The following is a 22,192-nucleotide window of genomic DNA, read 5'->3' on the forward strand; positions in this document are numbered from 1 at the left end:
ATATGCATTGTCATATAATATTGCTTTTAAAATTAAAAAATAAACGTACATGATTGATGGCTAAGTAGAATTGATTAGAATCCTGACAGACTAAATTAGATGCCAAGGGCAGAGCATCAAAAATATTGATATTTGAAAAAAAAAATATATATATATATATATATATAGATGCGCGCGTGCCTCGTGTGGAATTTACACGATCACCCATACATTCAGTTTTGCTGATATGGCAAGCTCTTTGTGTATTACCAGAAATAAGTTAATCATTAAACCTTTGCACTCAGCAAGAGACCTTTCTGATGTACATCTAGACCTCTCTGCAGCCTGCTGCAGTTTACACGACTTTTTTAGAGAGCGTTTCGCAAACCTGCTTGGAAACTTCCTCAATTACCGTTTGTTAACCTCTTGCTCCTCTGTTGTTTAGCTTGCCACATCGTAACTTAACACAACGTTCACATGCCTCTGAAAACATGGCAGTTTGGGGGAGTTTGCTTTCAGTTCTTTTGGTTTTGCTAATGTCGACAAGAAGTCAGGGGCTGCTGTCGGACTTCAAAAAATGCGGAGATGCCGAGTGTGAAAGTAAGTGACAACAGTGCAGTACCTACAGAGTTCCAGGAGCGGGTTAAACTATTCTTACTATGATAATTTGTATTACAAAAACAATATGATGTGTTGGCTGTATGGTATTTATTTTATTAGTAATTAAATTAATATACTCATATAGTACATGTTTTGTTGGAAATTCATTTGACAAAACCATATAATATAAGCATATTCGTACATGTCAAATCATAAACATTCTTTATCAGGTCCAATGGGTCATATTACAAGGCACGTCTCTCGATTGTGTGGCACTGATTTTGTAAATAGCAGGGCAAAGTTCACAAAACCAGCTAAGCCAATAGTCGAAACGAGTAAACAAAAATACTAAACAGCTATTTAATTCAGTTTGAAAAATAAAACGAAAGAAGACAACACTGTTTCTTCTTAAATATTTAATTTAGCATTATAGAAAAATGTGCAGTGTTATCTTGCTTGCCTCATACTTAAGTTAACCTATTGATAAAGACTTCTTGTCCGTACCTTTGTCAAGTTTACTACTTTCTTTTTAGCACTACTTTTTAATGCATGTCATAGTATCAGTATTTATACATTTGTGTGCTTTGGAGTTCCAGTTACACCAAGGAACTTTGTTGTATATGACAGTGCAGTATGGTCATTATTTTTCAGTCTTCATAGTATAGTTTCAAATTGTTTGCTCAAGTCCTTAAATAACTTAAAACTTGTTCATATGTTTTTTTGCTTTCAGGTTTAATAAGCCGTGTGCAAGCCATAAGAGACCACAAAGGACCTGACTGTAGATTCCTAAACTTTAAATCTGGTGCTGTGATATTTGTGTATTATAAACTCGCAGGACAAAGAGATGACCTGTGGGCTGGCAGTGTAAGTATTTGATTGAATTAAGAAACAGTATCTACTGGGCTATTAAAAGTCAAGGACATATACTACAGTATCTGACCAAAACAGTTTGCATAAACAAAAGTTACCAAAACGTTGTAACAGTAGAGCTTCACCAGTCTGACATTGAACCGAATAACTGATTCGGTTGAAATCAAACTCAGAGCGGAATTGCCTCTCATCTGACTTTTATTTTAATTAAAATCCGTAACCTTAAAAAAGGAAAGACCAAGCACTTGTCAGATATTTTATCCAGTAGTTCTCCAGGTTCAATGTACCCTGTAGTTACCACTTAACTATATACATGTAATCATTTGTAAACACTAGTGCTCTCCAAATTATTATTATTTTTCTAATGTTGTAGATTGACAAACAGTTTGGCTATTTCCCAAGGGATGCAGTGGAAATTGAAGAGGTTTATGTATCAAATGAAGTTCAGATTCCTGCAAAGGTAAAACATATATACATTTTTTTTAAATGCTATTCCCCATATAAGGATTTAATATTGTTATTCCTGATTTGTTGTTTCTCTCTCATAGCTGTAGTTGTGGATTTTCTGTTCTGCTCAATTTCTATTGAACTGGAATGCATTATCTTCTAAAGCAGTTGGTACCCAACTTGAACATTATTAACCCTTGCTATGCTTTGTAGTTAACCTAATAAAACTTTAGGTTGGTAAATTAACAATTGCTTAATTCGTTTTAGGAAACTGACTTCTTCTGTCTTGATGGAAGTGGGTATTTCACTGAAAGTGAATCAAGCCACTTGGAGAGCCAGGAGCCTCATAAGCCAGAAGTGCCTGCAAGTGAAACAGGAAGTTCAGTAAAAATTGGTTCTAAAACAGAACAGAATGAAAATGTAGACTCAGGAAAAGGAGAACCTGGTGACTCAGCTGAACAACTGGGTCAGGTTAATAAGGACCTGAAGGTTGCAGAACAAGAGGGGTCTCGCTGGCTTGGATCTCGAGTTACTGGATGGCTGGGTTTAGGAAGCCAAGAGGATGATGGTGAGCAGAAGACAGCGGAACAACTCTCGTTTAAAAGCAGGAAGATTGCCATGGATTTCAATGATAATGCATTTAAAAGTGATATAGATAAAGAGACAGAACCTAAAAAAACTGGCTGGTTAAGTGGAAGTTTATCAAACTTAATGAATTTTAGAGGTGAGGCGCCAGAGGTTTTAGCCAATAATAAACCTGAAAATGCTGATGACAAAATTACAGCACAGCACAGAAAAAAGGCAACTATGACTAACACAGGAGAAGCAGGTGAGACAGAAATGGAGCACAATTCACAGGAAGAAAAAGCTGCAAGTGATGGGTCAAAATCTAACTGGCTTAATATTGGAATCAGTGATGTTTTAAGCTTTAGTCGGAACAGCTGGAATGGAAATTCAAAACCAAAGGATGGTACACTTAAAGAGAAATATGATGGTCAGGTTGAAGATGATAAAATAAGTAGTGACGGAGAACAGGAGCTCAATCGCGAGGAGACATCAACACAGATTGGAGAACAGAGGTCCATTGTTCCAAATACGGAGAAAAAAGATTCAACTTCACACCCTGACAAAGAGACTGTTGAGGGAGAGACGAATATGAAAGGGGAAAAAACAGGTTGGTATGATAATGTCTCTAATAATACCCTTGGGTTTGTCAGGGAAGAGATGTCGGGACAGAGGGAAGTACATTTTTTAAAAGATGCTGAATCAACAGAAATGGCTTTAGATATACAAGAGCCTGATTTAGGGGAAGAGGTTAAAGTAAGCGCTGAAATCACAGATAACAGAGAAGAAGAGGAATCTCAGTCTATGCTTTCTGTAGGGGGTATTCAAAACATGTATGGAAGCCTAACATCAAGGTTTCAGCAAGACAATTCAGATACCAAAAAAGACCTCCCAAAAGAGGACGGCTCAGTAGAAAGCACAGAGCAAAAGAAGTTAACAGAATCGGATCAGGATGTTTTAGACAACATGCATCCCATGGAGAACTTACAAGAACAATCAATGTCAGACTCTGTACAGGTTGCTGGTTTAAATGAAATGGAAGAAATGCTAGAAGGAGATCAAGGTGGTGAAAATGAGATAGGCATTCCAACAGCCAATAAACCAGGACCTGAACATCGGGCAGAGGTGGATATTCCTTTTGGTAGTAATGTAGGAAACAACGTACAGTTCATTGAGGAATTAGACGTAGTTAAAGAAGGCACTGGCAACCACCACGATTTTCAAGATGTTTTTATTTCAGACTCAGAAGATCCAATAAAGTTAACAGGAAACAGCAACCATTTTAGCAAGGAATCTGATCTTCCAAAAGACAGTGACAATGATATTGAAAAAGAAGCAGAGCATGAACAGATTGAAAGAACAATTCCAGAACATACTACTAAAAATACTATACTAAACCTTTCTGAAGGATTTGTTGTGGGGAAACCAAGTACCAAGTCACATAATTATCATTTAAATGATGCTGGACTCAATAAGGAAGTTTTTGAAAGTGACACTGAAAAACATAATGCTGTGCAGGACAAAGAACATGCAGAAACCACTGTGAACCATAATTTAAAAGAAACTATACATTCTCCTTCTGAAAGCACATTATTCAATAAAGAGTCAGATCCATTATCAGCTACAGATTTTACTAAACAACTGCAAAATGAAGACGATAATCAAGATCAACTGCACTTAGTTTCCAAACAGGAACACTACAATTACGCAAATTTACCAGGTGACACAGCCATTGATGGAGGGATTCTTGAAGCAACTGATACAACATCCTCACTAACATTGAAGGAGCTTACTTCCATATTAGTGCAGGAAGAAGGATTAATAAAAATGAATTTGTCTATAAAGGAAGGTTTTCAAAGTCAGGATCAACCTTCAATTGAAGCTCAGGCAAAACTAAAGGAAGACAATAAAAAGGTCAGAAAGCCAGAAGATGCTGAAGAAATAATGAAGATTCAGCACAAAATGTTAAATGAAGAAAAGCTAAGTTGTCGTGAATCATTAGCTCATGCAGATAAGTCGTTGAATCACTTAAGCATTAAAGATATGTCAAACGAGTATTTACCACAAACACATGACAGTAAAGTAGTTCCACCTGAAGAGAAAAAACACAATGTAAAAGATAAAGACCAAGGTATTTTTGAAAGCACAACAAAACATCTACCAGAACTTCAGTCTTTAGAAAAGTCAACTTTAGATACCAAAGATCATTATGAATCTATCAACAGTGACAATGCACAGCTGACACCAGTTACTCAAGATATGCTGTTAGAGTCTTGTCTAGTTTGAAACCTGAAAAAACAATTGTCATAGATACGGATGAAGTTATTTTGCATGAAACCAGTACTGATCATCGTGATGGTGACAATGATAAACATTCTTTAGAGTGTAAAGGATTAAAACTAGATGCAGATTCTGAAGACAGCAGTCGTTCAAGCCAAGAACTAGTATTGTTGGCACAAAAACTAATCACTGAACAGGGGATCAGCCCAGTGATAGAAAGTGAAGCTTTGTCTCCAGAACAAACTGATACAAAAACACATGAATCTCAACCATTCTCACAGCAACAAACTAAGATTATAAAATCAGAGTCTGTTTCTGCCACAAATCAGGAAACATCTGTATTGCATGTTTCTGAGGAAAGCCCTTATGTTCCACAAGAGTTCAATAGAGTTGAAGAACAATTACTCTTAGAAATGAAAAACGAACAACCTGGTACCTTAAATTTTGAGCAGAACCTCAGGACTGAAGCCAAGCAGGCTAATGGGAAGCTTACTTCAGATAGTCCTCTAGTAGAACATAGTTCCAGTACTGAGAGCCCCCTTGATGCAGTTCTGGATAAATCTATTTATACAGATAAAACAAACACTGAATCAATTAAAGGGATTGCAGAGCTTCATCCTGACTTAATCAAAAAAGAAAATGTGGTCCAAGATCTACACAAGCTACCTAAAACTAACGATGTTCATAGTGAAACAAGTATTGGTAAAATAGAAAACAAACTAACTGCTGAAAAAGAAGTTCAAAACAAATTAGATTCATTAACATTTAAAGAGGGGGTAGATAAGACACAAAATAATTTGGAAGCCAAATGTGGGGAAGAAGATAACCCAGGTGTTGACAAGAAAGATTCAGGTCAAGTTGAAAAACAATCAGGTATTAACCATGTGGAATTAAATAGTGATGAGCCAGAGTATAGCAATAGCTTAAGAGACGAAGGGAGTTTAGGGCTACAACCACATGATCATAGTACAAAATCGACATTTTCATTAGAGGGTGAAGAAGAAACAAGCATATCCTCAACCCAGACAGCAGATTCACTCCAAGAAACTAAACACCAGGATCAGATACATACACCAGTCCCCAAGGCTACAAAGGCTTTTAAGGATCTTAGAAGGATGAGAAAATATATGACTGCGGAAGATATTGAGTATTTGATACATGCATTTGGATATCGGAAGCTTCTATGGCTCGACTATTGTCTTGACAATACAGAGGCAGAACTTTCTAGCCAAAATGACGAAGACATTCTTACTTTAATTTCTGACTTTGAACATGGTCTCAAACATTATCAAAGAATAATTTCTGCTGCAAAAAAATCAAGTGTTCAAGAAAACATAAAAGGAGACCGTCTTCATGACAATAACATGGCACTTCAAAAACTAGAAGGTCTTCTGTCTACCCTGAAAAGTAGATACACTGCAAAGACATCTGTTAGAATTGAAGACCAAGGTATTGGTTACTTGATGTATTTGCTAATGAGGAATGTGCACGTGGTGGAAATTCACAGTTGACTTAAGTATTAATAAATACATATTTGTGTAGTTGTAGGAAGTACAAGACAGTAAGACATGTTTAGTGCTCCACCCATGTCAATGTGTGTTTATACAAAGTTATTTCTTAATTAAGTAAATACTAGTTTTGTTTATTTATTTATTTTTTATTTAGTGTGCCCAATTATTATTACCCCTGATTTTCTCCTCAGTTTGGAATGTCCAATATTTTATTCATATGTTGATTTACATGATGAATTTCCACTTCACCTCATTACTGTTCTGCGTCATTTATCAAATTAATTTTGTAGCAAATATAGTATAACTGAGCTATAACAGTGCTGTCATTTTAAATGCAATTGATTGCTATTACTGTTTAAATATGTCACTCGCTATAGTGTTTTTTTAAAAAGTAAAATTTACAAGGGGAGTTACACTGTAACATTTTATAATTTAAAAAATACACAGCCACAATACTGCAATATAGCAGATCTAATACGTGCTAATGTAAATTATATTGGACACAATGCAAGAAAACAGATTGTAAAATTTGTAAAACAAATGTTTAAAATTTATAGATACATATTTTTATAACTAAAATTCAGACAGTCAATAGCTGTTTTCTTTTACAGATAAATACATCTCAGGATGTACCACAGACACTTGCATTCAGGCAGAAAAAACTGAAGAGAAGAATAGTGATCAAGGTGCTAAAATAACTGAAGGGACTAAAGAAGACAGTACATTGAGTTCTGTAATGGTAAGAAGCAACAAGGGAGATGAAAAGTCTATTAGTACAATTGGACTTCCCAAAGGTATTAAAGATACTACAAGAACCATGCAAACAGAAACAGAATGGCCTTCAGAGAGTGTTCAAGAAGGAAAAGATAAAACTTTAAGCAGGAACACAACATCCCAAATTATTTTACAGTTAAAGGAGGACGCATCTTCACAAAACGGTATGTAAAAATTTTGTGAACTATTGTTGTGCTTATATTAGCTAAGAAAAATATTGTTCTGGCAATTCTGGGTAAATGTATTTATTTGATATGCTTTTTCCTTACAAACAAAGGAAAATTCAGTAAACCCTTTTTTTTTATATATTGCAGACAAAACAGAAGGTGTGTCTGTTGTAGGGAGAGCACTGCATGCCATGTTTGAAGCATCTAGCCTTCTTAGACCTCTCTGGCCACGTGTTCAACATTTTGCCAAAACGGTAAATAATGTTTTATTAAACTGACATTCAATCTACGTCCCCATTATTGGCAATCTGACAAACATTTGAAACACATGTGTTGAAACACAATTGTAGGGCTACCATAGGCAGTGAAGATGACATTGAATTACTGTGACAAGTGTGCAAGGTGTTTCCAGTGCTTAATCATTGGGTCATGTTCTTGTCTTTCTGAAAACAAAATTACTATAAAGATATCCACTATAATAGAAATGGCACCTCGAAAAAAAGTTAGAGATTTTTATTTGAAAAGATTTTTTGTTTGTTTGTTAGTATGTTTTTAATTTGTTTCTTTTTTTAATTAACGATGAATAGTTTTGGGTTGTATAACATTCTGTTTATGCAGTAGCAGTTCATGACTACTGGGACTGAAACTGACATTACAGAATATATGTCAAAGGTTGCATATCCATCAATCAGTAAGAAATGGTGCATTTACACAAAACTGCGAGTTAAATAGTGCAGAGTTTGTTTGTTTTCTCATAAACTGATCCCAATATTTAAATAATCTCTTTATCATTTTTATCTGTAAGCATTGTGCAAAAGCCCCGCTGGCCCTTGCAATATGACAGTTCAGCAGTGAACTTGCTCTTCAGAATGTCACTGCTGCTTGGCAGTAGTTCCAGTAGAGGAAATCCCCCTGTAGTTCTGGGTGTATCAGTTAATATTTAAATTATTTTAAAGTGTTTTCAGTCTCTTGCTTGTTGTTTGACGTCACTACTTTCACTTTGCCCAATTTAGTTTGATCAGTTGTTGCAAAAAAAAATAAAATCTTTATTTCTATTTTTTTTTTTTTTAAATCCTGTTGGTTGTCGTTAATCTACCAGCGCCACCCCTTTCAAATCAGATGTCGGTGGCAGGATCAGTTTCATCTGAATTTTTGTCCTCACAGTCCGTCGTTTATTTATTTTTAACTGGATAGCACAGGGGTTCTGAGTCTTCTTTTTCAATTTCCTCTCGTTTGAAAGCATGTCAATGGTTAATGTGAATAATCAAAATGAAACTTGACGAGGTCACCGCTGAGGTAAGTATTTTTAACTTGACATGTAACGTCTTTATATTTGTTAAGCCAAAGGCAGGCAGTTGATACGTGGACAAATTTGATAGAACCATTTGAATTGCACTGGATGTAGGCTAGTTATGATTTGTGAAAAACGTGTATTCTAATCAGGTTGTTGGCCCAACACCTTGCGCTACTATTAGCTTCACTAACCGCTTTTTTTTTGTTTTTTTTAAATCCAAAATTAACATGTTGTCAAAATTTGCAAGGTCAGCCCAATGATAACATTCTCGAAACTCGCGGTAAATTGGCACTGTACATATTATTATGTCAAATAACTACCGGTAGTAAAGCTTAAAAAATACATTGAACATTTATTTATTTATTTTTTTTGCAGTCGACAGTATTTAAATTTGGAGTAGAATTACTGTCTGATGTTTTCTTGTCTAAGGCATACTGCATATCCTGACTGAGTATGATAGATCGGCCTTAAGAATTACGTTAAACAGTAACAAAATAATTTTAAATATGACCCTTTTTGAGGATTATAAGGAGGCAAGTGTGTAATAAGCAGGTTATTTTTCAAGCTATCCACATTATCTTCACTATCCGAGTCAGACAGAGTCAGAGTGGCAATCCATTGGTGACGCTCGGAACAAACCACTTCAAATTTAGTGTACAATGAAAGGAGGGTCATTTTTAAATAACTCTTTGTAAGTGGGCAAACGTGAATGTAAGACATATATGTGCATTTACCGTAATTAGCTTGATATTCAGTATATTTGAACTAAAGATTATAGCGCAACTGCTGAAAAAATATGTTTGTTTTTTTTTTATAATACTTCCGCGTCCCTCTAGTATTTATATTAAGACGTTCCGATTTCCGCTGCTGTATTCTAAGCTCATCCTGGTGACTGACAGCGCGACATATTGCACAGAATTGGATGATGATTTATGTCCATTGTGTCGTAAAATATATGTATTTAATAGCAAATAATAACAATGGTAGATAAAGGAACCAGCGATTTGGTTGGAGCGCCCACAGAGGAACCCGGTTTTGCCGTGGTATCCAAATTGTACTGCTCCCTGGCTTTAGAGAAAGTGAAAGATGTAAGTGCGGTATCCTCAGAATTGGTTTTAATATTAAGAGTACTGTATAGCATATCATTATTTATTTTTCAAAATATGTATTTAGTTTGAAACTATGTGAAAAACTGTTAATTTGTGAGCTAGTTATTGAAGTGTCGTGTAGACAAGACCATAACTAGCAAGCTTATGGTTATTGTGTTGTCACGACACTAGTCCTATTGATAACGGTTTCTCAAAATTACTATTCTGTCTGTGGATTCTTTTATTGAAATTAATAATGTAGACCTGAAAAAACGCAAAACACTATCTCTCCAGAGTTTACTGTGTAATATTTTCATTACTGTTGGCAGTTAGATTTTCAGCAGTGTGTGTGGTGCAGGTTGGGTATTGTTCAGCACCTGGCAATTCCCACACTCAGGTGTACACTGTAAGCAAAACCGGGGGTTTCAAGTGATTGAAGCAGGGCCTTTTGTGTGGTTCTGAGTTGAATATTCCAGTACACTTTGAAACCTTCAATTTAAAAGGGAAAACTGAAAACATTTCTGTTGAAGGCACAAGCACAATGTTTGTCTGCTTGTCTTGAATGCAAAAGCCAAAAAATCATGTAGGAGACTCATTATTTAAGGGCTGGTGCTATTCAGCTATTTTGTGAAATTGACCAGGGTTTTCCATGATTGTATGAATAATGCACAGGAAGTGTACGTCCAATACATTTTTATGGCAACTAATTTGACTATTAATAAGTAATGCATGTATGGTTCACATGGTAACCTATTAGGACTAATGAAGAAATCAGGACTGTTTATTAGCTTTTTTGTTTGAAACTCTAAGGTAATCATTGCGACAACTGTCAGTTTTCCTTATATTTGCTTTTTTCTCCCAAGGCTGTGTCATTGCTTCCAGAGGACATGAGACCTGGTCCAGACATGTATGGATTACCATGGGAAGTGGTGATAGTAACAGCATTTGTGGGAATATTATCTGCACTTCTCTTTCTTTGTAGATTCTGGCAATCAGTAAGTTAATCATTTTTCTTGTATGTTTTTTTTATTTATTTGAATAATATGTTTTTTTTTCAAAACAAAGTTATCAGTTTAGTAAGTGTACTGCAATATAGTCTCTATTTAAATGTGAAAATAAATCTTTCCAAATCAATTACATTTTCAAAGAGAGGTGATGAGGAAGTATATTTCTGTCTAGTAAGATGATGATTCTTAAACTGGCATGCCCCCTCCAGATGTTCCATGCTTGGAATGTGTGTATCCAAAATCTAGAAAAGTATAGTACGGTGACGGTATGATGACTTCACAATTCTAGAAAAACGACGCTCCATTCTGGGTGCCAAGTCATTGAAACGTATTGAACATCATTATTGATTGACTTTTGAGCTGAGAAATTGGGTAATAATTATGTTCAAAGTTTATCTAAATAGTGAGATATTTAAAATTAAGAAATGTCATAGATCTTAATTTTTCTTTCTTTTTTGTCTTGCAGATTAAAAGCAGATTATATGTTGGTGAGTTGTTTGTATTTTAAAACAGAACTTTCACTTATTTTAAACCGGAAACCTCTTTAAAATCAATTTAAAAACATTATTTCAGTATATTCTTTGTCTACTGCAAGACACTGCTTTATTTGTTTTTAAATGTTGTTTTCAGGAAGGGAGAAAAAACTTGCCACCAAAGTGGCTGAATTACTTGAAGAAAAATGCAAAGTTCTTGAAACACTTAGTGAGTGCAAACAGCAAGTAAGTTGGTCAACATCCATTTGTACTTCCTTTTTTTAAACAGTTATTGTACTTGCTGCCTTATATTTTGTTTTATTTATACTGAACATTTTATATTTCACAGTATGAAAAACTTGACGCAACCTTGAAAAATGGTGGCCATTCAAAACAAACTTCAGAAAAAGAAAATCTTCAGGTAACCCCCAGCGTAAAACTGCACTGCAAATTTTCTGCACAATAAAGTTATGAATGAGAGGTCATTTGGCCTTTAGCTATTCCAAGACTGCATTCAGAAGAATCATTGTGAATTGGCTGCAACAACATTTTTTGACAACCCATTCCAAAGGGACCTACTACCCTCTGCCCTGAATCCAAATTCACTCAACTTCCAAATGTGACCTCTGCTCCTGGTTTGTACTGGGGTTAACTTTTTTGACTCCTTTTAAGGATTTAAAAAAAAACATAAACAAGTCTCCCAAACACTTTTTAGTTTAAGCTTCATGGTTTCCATTTCCTCAACCAGAACTTGGTGTTGGTAAGATGGCCAAGTTAGTTGTAGATGTTATTGTATTGAAGCTCAGGCATAGCTCCATTTACATAGGACATATGTCACAGTTAGTAGTGCCCAGAAAGTGAAGTATAACTTTTGTTGTGGGGCGGGAGAGTGATCATTGATTTTAGGGAGTTTTCACTCTATTTGTAGGAAGTTCCCAAGAATACATGCAAATTTTGTGTGAAGACAGAAAGACAGATTTTATATTTATAAATTCAAACAGAACATACTGTATCTGTAGAAAAAAAGCCTATGTTCCAGATGAAACAAAATTCATACTTTTAATTATCCGGTATTGTAGGTTATGTCTATGAAATTGAAAAACTCTAACTCTGAGTTAAAAGAGGAAATTGATCAACTAAAGCAGGATCTGGATTCTCAGAGAACTACAAGAGCACAACAAGATGAACTGGTATGATTTGTTCTATTTTAATGTGTGTTTTTAATTTTTTTTTAAAGATTTATAAATCCAATAAGTACATTGGGATACATATTTTTAGGCCTTTTTTATCTCTAATGGGCAAGTCACAATTAAATTGCCCCCTCTGTAGAAAATGTATTACAGCCCTTTTGTTTTTTAATTATAGCTGAGATAGACAATGTGGGTGCAAATTAAGTTTCCTTTGTTCAGATTGGAATTTAATGTAATATAAAGAAAACATTGTGTTAATTTGATTTCCACAGCTTGCAGAAATGCAGAGATCCTTGAAAAGTTTAGAAGAAGAAGCATTAGGCCTGAAGTCACAAATGGAGCAGGTATTTGAACCGCTTTGCATAACTTAATGTACTGTGTGTGTGTAAAATATTAAGAAATATATTTAAACACCCCCATGGGAATACATACTATTTATGTGCAGGGTTAATAAACAACAGGCAAAATGTACCTGTGTTTTTGGCATTGATCTCTGATCTAATGTGGCTGCTGGGGATTATTATTACCTTTACAAACTAGATAAACACACACTATTCTCCAGATATTGTATAAATGAACATAAATAGTATTTTTTACTGCTTCATAAGGGTTTATAAAATATTATGTCATTGTTTTAATAATTAAAGTGATCTGAAACTTTATCAAACTGCCCTTTTATAATTTATTTTAAAAAAAAACAGATCAAGATAAGTTGAAACCCAGCATTTGCATTTTTTTCAGTTTCTGTTCTGCTTTCGTGAGGAGTTGGTTATTTGTCGTTTGGTTTTGGGATGATCAGTATGTATACTTTTTGCAAAATTTGAACCTTTGGGGTACATTTCATAAACACAAAAATAAAGTACTGAAGAGCTAGTGAATGTTGTTTTGTTTTGTCTGTCTGCCTCATTATTTCTATCATATCAAATCTGTAGATAATAATACAGATATTTTTTTAAATATTTTTAGGCCCAAACTACATTAAAAATCTACCAAATCAACAGTGAACGACTGCAAACAAATCTACAAGCTGCAAAGGAAGAGAATTGCCAACTTCAAGAAAGCAAAGCACAGGTGTGTTGGAACACATTTTTGTCATTCACCTTTCTTATTACTATCTTATTACAGTACTTTATTGAGTATTTTTTTTATAAATATTTACATTCTTGCTATGGTTCTAGAGCTGCAGTACATTGTACACCAGATTCAAGTATTTTTTAGACATCCACATATATATATTTCTGTATGCATTGAGACGAATAAGTTGTTTTTGCAGCTTGTGCAAGAAGCTGAAGGATGGGATGAACGACTAAATGAACTCGCTGAACAGATTAAGATGTGTGAGGAGTCTCAGAAAGATATGGATATGGATTGCTCAAATAAGGATGAGCAGATTAAGGTAAGAACCTATTTTTGTACAATACCATCACTCTATATAAGTAGAATATAACATGCTACTGTATAGCCATAGTTCCTGTAATGATTCAGTTGTATTAGTTAAACAATACAGAGCTTATACTAAAATGTAGATGTTGAGAGTCTAATACAGTATGTTCCTTAGTATTATCAAAAAAGGGTGGATATAGAGCGAGTGCTCAAGTCTCGAGTAGAAGTATCTGCTCTGCTCCAGTTTATAACGGTATTAAAATCCCTTATTTCCCTTGATGATCAAAGACTCTGACAGACTGTCTGCTCAAGATGAAAGATTGGGATTCTGAGCTGGAAGATGACCAAACGACTCAAACCGAAAATGGAGAATACTTAGGTACAACTTATGTAACCAGCCATCCTGATGAAATTGAACTATTATCATACTTTTAGTTTAGAGAGGACCTCAAGCTCTGAAAGAGGTCTTGTAGAAATGAGACTCAACCCATTCATCAGTAGCCAAGATTTCTAATTAACATAAGCTGTCTTTAGTAATAATTTTGTTTAGGTCATACTCTCAACATGCATGTAGAAAATGCTAGAAACTGTAAGTTAAACTGATGTACAATTTACTGTTAAACATTTATATATGCTTTTTTTCCCTCTTGAAAACAGATCATCAGAAAGAACAAATACAGAATCTTATTTATGCAGTGAAGGTACGTTTACTTTTTTAACCAGCACACCAAATAAAAAATACACCTGGTGATTTTTAAAGAAAAGTTTCACTAAAAATGACTGCCACGCCCTTTCAGCTGCATGCTGGGTTGAAATCCATTGAAGAAGATAAAAACAGGATTTTCACCAAACTAGCTGATGAGGAGAAAGCAAAGGAGGATCTCAAAGGTATGTTGCTGAGGTAATGGTGATAAAGGGGGTCCCCAGTTGGTTGTATTGGCTGGGGGCTCATAGAGAACACTACAACTGCCCTTGCTCTTCTTGGCGATAATCGTATGATAGATTCCCTCACCATGTCACAGTGGCCCCACTAGTCAGGCTTCAGACAATACCAGGTGGAGTCAGGTCAAGCTGAACTCTATCCTTCTGGATTCTTGACAACATCCACAATTTAGGTTGCAGTAATAAAAGGTGATTGGCTAGACAGTAGAAACGGAGGATGCCTGTTGATCTACAGCGGATTACAGAAAATTAGGTATTTTAAAATTGAGAAGAAAAAGGGATAAATACCTAATTGAGCACTCGTGATAGCAGACAGTTTGGCCTTCTGAATAGATCATTTTTTTGGTCAATATTTTTATAATATTAGAAATAATATTAATTCTTGATAAGTGAAATTAAGTTTACACCAATATGTTCCACACTTTCTTTCTTAGTGGTTTGAATGTGCAGTACCAGAAAAATCTGTCCCTTGAAAAGAATGCAGTTTTTAAAGACTATTTACCCTTTGTTTTCTCAGAGCGTATTGAAAAGCTTAAGAATGATAAAGACGTGTTGCATTCTGAAAGTATGAAGTACACAAGTGAGGCTCAGAAACTACAACAAAAACTCAAGATTATGACCGAGATGTATCAGGAAAATGAACTGAAATTACACAGGTAGGTAGTCAAGACTCTTCAGCAATAGTCTAACTCTTTTTTGTGAACATATTGTCTGGATATTGTCTTTCCTAGTGACAGACTTTGATTCATTTGCATTGTATAGAAAGCTGACTGTGGAAGAAAAAGAACGCACGCAGAAAGAGGAGAAGCTCACCAAAGCAGATGAGAAAATTATCCTTGCAGCAGAAGAGCTTAGCAGTTACAGGTAACACCACTTCATACCACCAAGAGCTTTAATACATAAGAATAAAGTTTCCTTTTACTTCAGCCTAAGCCACATGAAGCAATAGAAGACACCTTTTTAGAAAGAAAATATCTAATGGGTAAAACTGCAATGGGTTTTGTCCCTTCACTGGCATGTTCTCTCTTCTATCGTGTTGTTTTCTTGTTGCAGACAAAGAGCTAAAGACCTTGAGGAAGAACGAGAAAGGACTAACCAAGCCTACAAAAACCAGGTTTTAATCCCAATTTGTTTTTAAAGATTTGTGTATGTCTACCCCTTGATATAAATATTACTGTTTATGTGCAAATATCTGGCTGGATTTTTTATTTGCCTATTTATTTTTATTTTCAATAGATTGCCTCTCATGAGAAGAAGGCACATGATAACTGGGTAAGTTCTGCCTATTGTTTTAAATATCTGAAAAATAACAGACCTCAGAAATGATCATATTACTCTCCTACATTGTGAGACAAGTAATTACAATACTATCTGTAAACTTTTTTTACTGGAAAGTGGATGTAGTTCAAGAAGTACAATATTTTATTGTTTAAAAGCAATGTACATTTCTAAGATTTGATTTGTTTGTTTATAGCTGGCAGCACGGGCAGCTGAAAGAGACCTTAATGAAATAAAGAGAGAGAACTCGCACCTCAGACAGAGGTAAGTAATTACTGAAGCCATACAGGAAGTTTCTTACATTTTATATTTACAAGAATGTTACTAACCTACTTGCTAATTACATATGTACATGATTAACCTTGGAAGCTACTACGCAAGAGACACTCGGTCTTGAAATGGTTGTTCTTCCAACAGGCTAACTGATTCACAGTTTAAGCTGGAGATGGTAGAGAAGGACCCGTACGCTCTTGATGTTCCAGGAAGACCACAGTTCAGAGGTAAAAATGTTTCCCTACTGTAATACTCACTTTCATCTTGTTTTGTACCATTAAAGCCTATAGGCAAGTATAAAGGCACATTTTAATAGAGGGAATAAACAATTATAATGGTGTAAAATTAGTAGCATCCATTTGTTTTAAATGAAATTATTCAGAACCAGTATAATGTTACTGTATAGGAAACAGACTAATTACTTTGGCCTGGGTGGTTAAAACTAAGAGCTACAGAAACTAAACTTACTCCAATAATTTGTAGGTGAAAGATCCCCTTTTGGACCTTCACCTTTGGGAAGACCTGCATCTGAAACAAGGGCCTTCCTTTCTCCACCAACCCTGATGGATGGTCCGCCCAGGGTCTCCCCAGCGTTTCCTGGAGTGCCTGGCGGTAGAGGTATAGTATTTTGGTGTAAACAGTTTTTGCTTTAAATTAGCCAAACATAGTATAAGAATAGATCATGTACCATTATTTGCTGTCCATCATGTATCATTTTCTTGCTGCCTCCATGTAACCCCTAGAAATTAAAATACTTAATACTTAATTGCCTTCCTGTTACTGCATAACACTGTGAAGTAGTTCTCATGAAAGAGCATATAATGCCTAAATGCATAAAACTGAGGCATTGCTATGAAAGGAACATATAATGTATATCTGCTGTTCATTGCTGTTTGTCAGCTGACACACAACAAATGTTGCACATTTAAAGGATACCACACAATGAGCTATTATGTGACTAATCCTCGCACTTACATTGCCTTAACACAGAAGCAAGGATTTCTCTTATGTGAAGGCTGTTGGAGAAAATAGTGCTAGTAAGCAGTTAGGATTATTCTAGCTACAGCACCATTTAGGAGAGTGCAATCTGAGCAACCTCCTGTTCAAATGGAACTCCATACTATAGCATATAGTATATTTCAATATCCCTAACTTTTGACTGATGCATTATTTGTGGAATACATTTAGTGTTTAAAGATTAACAAAAAGCTATTTTTTATATTTTTGTTAGCATCAAGAGGTCCACCAAATCATGCAGCTCATCCAGTTCTTAGTGAAAGTTTGGACCCAAACTGTGACAGGAATTTCGATAACTACAGCACTCATTCTGACAGTGGATCATTGTCTCCGACATGGGAAAGAGAACGAAGGGTTCATGTACCCCCACCAGGTACAGTGATGCTCAGAAGTATTGGCATCCTAATAAAAAAAAAAAAATGTTTGTACACAAACATTTACTTCATCAAATATACACTGTACAAATCACAGTAATCAATTGTTCATTGTAAAATGGACTGCTCATTTGGCTTGTGCAATGGAGCCTGCAGATATCATGGTGACAGCCCTTCTGATCAACAGAAATCCTGTATGAACCAGATTTAATGTTCCCAGAATTCAATCTGGTTTTCCTTGCTTTTCTTGTTTGCTTAGTATCTTAGTATGTGCATAAGTAGTCTTAATCTGTTTGTTTTCTCTGACATCTATGGCTGTGTCTCCTAACTTTTTGTCTTGCTCAATTTTGTGTCTCTTTCACAAAGAGCTGGTTGAAATTCTTTGAGCTTTACCACTATGAATAGCGCACAGCCACTTACTGTAGAAAAGCTGACCTAGCAGACAGATTCTCCCAGAACCTAATTGATCAACTGGTGTGTTCCAGAGATTTCTAAACACATTGATTGGAAAGCACTATTTAAATTGTGGCATAGACTGAATGATAATCGACGAATGGTTATGTAACATTCTAAATACTTCAGATAATATATATTTCCCAAAATTGAGTGTGTCTTTTACAATACTTTATGTTGTTATTAATTGTGTAGAATGAAAAACATTTGTTTTCATTATTGAGGGTGCTAATACATGTAAGCATCACTGTATATTGCACTTATTTCTAAGTTACTTGACTCCTTTTCTCACAGTACTGCAACCTACTACAGTGTTTCTCCTTGTATTTGTGTACTTCTTCTAGAATGGTTGTCGCACTGTCCCTTAAAATGAAATCTCACTGCTCTCAAGGTGTTCTACTTATAAATTACCTTTCTTTCCCTAAACATGTTTGTCCCTCTTTCAGTTTTGTATGAGTTTGCTCAAACAGATGTAATCTATTAAGACTTCACTTTATTTGATGTGGTAACAGGATACCCCTACCCAGACCCCACCTTTCCTTACCGAAGACCTCCCCCAGAGAGGGGATACCCCATGCCTCCCCTGTCAGGAAGATTATCAGGACCAGCTGAAATACGTGGTTACAGCCCTCTTTCAGCAGGTAAGACATCTTGATGAATGTTAAATTTGAGAACAACTGCTACAAGCATATTTTGAACATTGTTAATAGTCTAAATGAATTCATACAGCATTTGATTTCTATAATGGTTGTATTGAAATATCATTATCACTAAATTGACAAATACATTGATATATCATTTTACTGTAATATGCCCCAGAAATTGGTATATGTATTTCACCCACAGCTACACATTTTCATTTGTGGTGTATGTTACAGTTCAATATAGAAACAAAAACATAAAATGTTGTCTGAAAGAACAATTTGTCAAAATAGGGTTACATCAGAAGTGCAAGGAATAACACTGATAAAGATTTTACAGGGTAAATGGAGCAGATTAATCTATACACTACATACATACATTAACACAGTATTTTGAATAACTTTTCAATTTCTTCTTTTTAGATGGATCGTATCTTGTAAACAGTTTAGACAATTCAGGGGCAGCTGGAAATGAAAACAAGGATGTAAGTAACACAACTTGTTAATTTGTTAGAAGAATGTAGAACATTTAAAGTAATTATTATTTTAGACATTTAAAATGTATTTGTCTGGTATTTGTTTTTTTTGAGAGTAAAAGCAACTCACCAGATCATTTTATTCTGTTTATAGAATATAAAATGCAGTCAGTATAAGAACTAGACATAAGCTACTATCTATTCGATGTAAATGTATATATTTTATAACTGTAGCCCCCCCCACCCCCCATAAAATTCCACAAACACCATATTGGGGGGGGGGGGGGTAGCATTTGTGAAAGGTTTTACTTTTCTAGATTTGTCTTATGGTGAAATCGCTGGCAAGGGTTGCAACATGAATATGAATAGTATGAAAGCAAATTATGTATCAATGTAACTGTTTATACTGATGTTGGGTCTGTATAGAGTCTCTTGTCTATGTCTGGAGATCTGCCTCTTCCCTCTGATGCTGAGTTAAGGATGGACCCTGGTTTTGGGCCTCCAGTGATGCGAGGACCTCTTCTGCCAATGGATCCGAGAGGTCACTTTCCTCGTAGGGGCCCATATGGGCCTTCAGAGTTTTTCCCCCCGAGAGGGCCAAGTGGTCCCCTACTATGTAGTAAGTGCCTTTTGCTTTCCTAACAATTCTGTTATGGCAACTGGAAGTTACTAAGATTCGTCCATACCCAAAATCAGCTACCCCGTTCACATAGACGCAGTATAATGTATTACAGTAAATACAGACTTTACAGTTATAAGTGGTAATGTAAATGTTTTTATACCACAAGAGTACCTTTACAGCGCAATTACTTGACAATAATGCCTGCCGGGTGTCTGAAGTGCAGTACAGGTATGTCACCATATAGTAACCTTAAGCAAAATCAATAAATAATAACAATGTTATGAAAAAAAAAAAAAGCAATACAGTAAAAAATATAATAGCTTTCTACAGGTAGCAAAAAAAAAATGTGTAACATTGTTTTTTTTCTATGTAGAAAGCATGTGGTTGTGCATATGGTTTTGTTAAATGCAAATTGTAATTTCCTTTTAAAGACAAACTATTTGTGTAGGCTGCATAAAAACACAGACCACAATATATGACACGTTTTTAAATAAATGGCACCACTTTGTAGATGGTATGCAAGGAATCTACAAATAAAATCATTTACTTCAAGCAATTCATCTTTAATGACCTTTGGTTTACATTTTAATATACGTTTGCTCTAGCATATCTCCTTCCTTGACAATCCTCTTTTTTATTTCCTTTGTGTTATTTAGTGCGTGGCCCCCCTCCACCAGGAATGTTCCCTAGGTTCCCTCCTCCTCAACTGCATCCTGGATACCCCCCTGCAAGGTACCCAACAGAAAGTGCAAGTGAACCTCCACTCAGACCATCTCCTCCCACAAGTGAACAGCCGGGAGAACATGCAGCACCACCACCACCTCAGGATATTATTTGAAATAGCTTCCGGACACTATGTTCATGTATTACATTATGGATGTAGTCCACAGTCGGGTGCTAGATGTGCCACGATCTCTTTCATTGTGGAAATGTCATAGTACTGATTTTAAAATGGTAGTGAGCCTATATAGACATACAAGAGTGATTTGATGTGCACCAAGAAATATCAATGTTGGCCCTGTGTGATTTGGTGTTCAAAAAAATTCGAGTCACATAATGAATTCTTTGTTCAGTACTCAAACCTGACTTGGAACCTTCTATATTGTAGCACAGGGCTGTTTCATACAGACTTGCTTTGCTGTAAGAAAGAACCACATGTCTGGCTTCCTGTAAACCCTGCATACAATTAAACTAAAGTATCATGTACAAGGTTTATCCACACAGCCGTGGCTTACCTAGCTGACGAGTTCTGAATATTGGTACTGGCACAGAAAAGAAATGTGAAACAAAATGATGCAACAACAGTCAGGCGTTTTCATATGTCTTTTTTTATTTTAATTTTGGATTTGATAGTTTATTTTCCATGTGATTTGAACATATTTGTATTTTATTTTTTTGTCACTGTTCCCCATGCCTTGTTTTGCAACCGTACCAAAATCAGCTAGCCAACTAGATAACCCACAGAATGAGCAAATATACCCAGAGCAACTTGTCAGCTTTGCACATGTAATGTTTCAACTCTATTAATTATTGCTAATTCATCATTCTAATTTTTAAATCATTTCAGATTTTACTGAATTGTTTGGACTCAGGATTTTTAAATGTATATAGAGAATTTGTGTTAATGTTGTCAATAGATGGGCTTTGTATAAGAGTTCCTGTCATGCGTCATTTTAATATAGTGTTTTTTTTTTAATTCTTTCAGTCTACAGGAGTATAAACTGTTATTGAGGTGTTCTCAGTTTTACACCTATTTAATCTGCAAGTCTTTAAACCGTCCATGTTACACGCTGCATTGTAATTATGTATACAGTTGACTGGGAGGATACTTTTTTAAATTACATAATTGTGTATTGTAAAAATAAAGATTTATTACAGACTTCTTTCATGTGTTCAAATTTTACTAATGTTGTTTATTATATATATAATTTTATTTATTTTACTTCCCCATTATTACTTCCACACCATAGGAGTGTTAAGGAAAAAAAGCAAATCAACCTAACAAATAGAGAACATGTCTTGGCTCTTGCAGCCAAAGTCTACTGAACCAAAAACATAGGGCTGACATCTTCAAAGTAATTTACAATACCAAACCTATACCAAGTACTATAAATTGTTCATTTTTATGTCATGCATTGTTTTGGTTATATCTTGGGAATCCTTAACTTTTAGTTATCTATTCTGAAGCAAAGCCGATCGCCATGACCTACTTATCTAGCCTCCGATTAGTTGGACAGTATCTTCTCAACATCTCTGGAAGCACTTTAACTTTGCTCAATGTATGCATGTTCAATTGCTAGGAGATATTACTCTACTTGATAATGGTGACCCAATTCATCATAGAAAGGATACCTGATTGATACATTTTTTTAAATCTTGGAAACTTCTTCCAATGTTTATACTCTTTATTGTAGGTCGTGGTCTTACCCTTTCAAGGTAACTTACACATTTTATTTTATGAAAGATGTTACTGTCAATAAAGACCCTAT

General features: G+C 35.2%; 1 protein-coding gene across 3 annotated transcripts; it reads left to right on the plus strand.

The window, feature by feature from the left end:
- The first annotated feature begins 307 nt into the window (after positions 1-307).
- On the plus strand, positions 308-21,586 carry LOC131696607 (cTAGE family member 2-like). 3 transcript variants are annotated; one of them, XM_058987709.1, is made up of 29 exons: positions 309-579; positions 1,310-1,443; positions 1,823-1,909; positions 2,164-3,070; positions 6,863-7,189; positions 7,340-7,446; positions 10,438-10,569; positions 11,048-11,069; positions 11,212-11,300; positions 11,404-11,475; positions 12,134-12,244; positions 12,517-12,588; positions 13,211-13,315; positions 13,518-13,640; positions 13,916-14,006; positions 14,285-14,328; positions 14,425-14,515; positions 15,087-15,225; positions 15,332-15,433; positions 15,623-15,683; positions 15,806-15,841; positions 16,044-16,111; positions 16,265-16,347; positions 16,604-16,738; positions 17,352-17,510; positions 18,477-18,605; positions 19,029-19,090; positions 19,508-19,700; positions 20,360-21,586. In XM_058987709.1, exons 1-29 carry the CDS (start codon positions 471-473, stop codon positions 20,539-20,541), a joined length of 3,972 nt encoding a protein of 1,323 aa, XP_058843692.1. In that variant the 5' UTR covers positions 309-470; the 3' UTR covers positions 20,542-21,586. The 3 variants fall into 3 exon arrangements, with proteins under 3 accessions (XP_058843694.1, XP_058843692.1, XP_058843695.1); XM_058987711.1 differs by lacking the exon at positions 17,352-17,510 and having other exon boundaries at positions 308-579; XM_058987712.1 differs by lacking the exons at positions 309-579; positions 1,310-1,443; positions 1,823-1,909; positions 2,164-3,070 and adding an exon at positions 4,744-6,189.
- The last annotated feature ends 606 nt before the right edge of the window (positions 21,587-22,192 follow it).

This window comes from Acipenser ruthenus, chromosome 15, assembly GCF_902713425.1.
Source record: "Acipenser ruthenus chromosome 15, fAciRut3.2 maternal haplotype, whole genome shotgun sequence".
NCBI lineage: Eukaryota > Metazoa > Chordata > Actinopteri > Acipenseriformes > Acipenseridae > Acipenser > Acipenser ruthenus.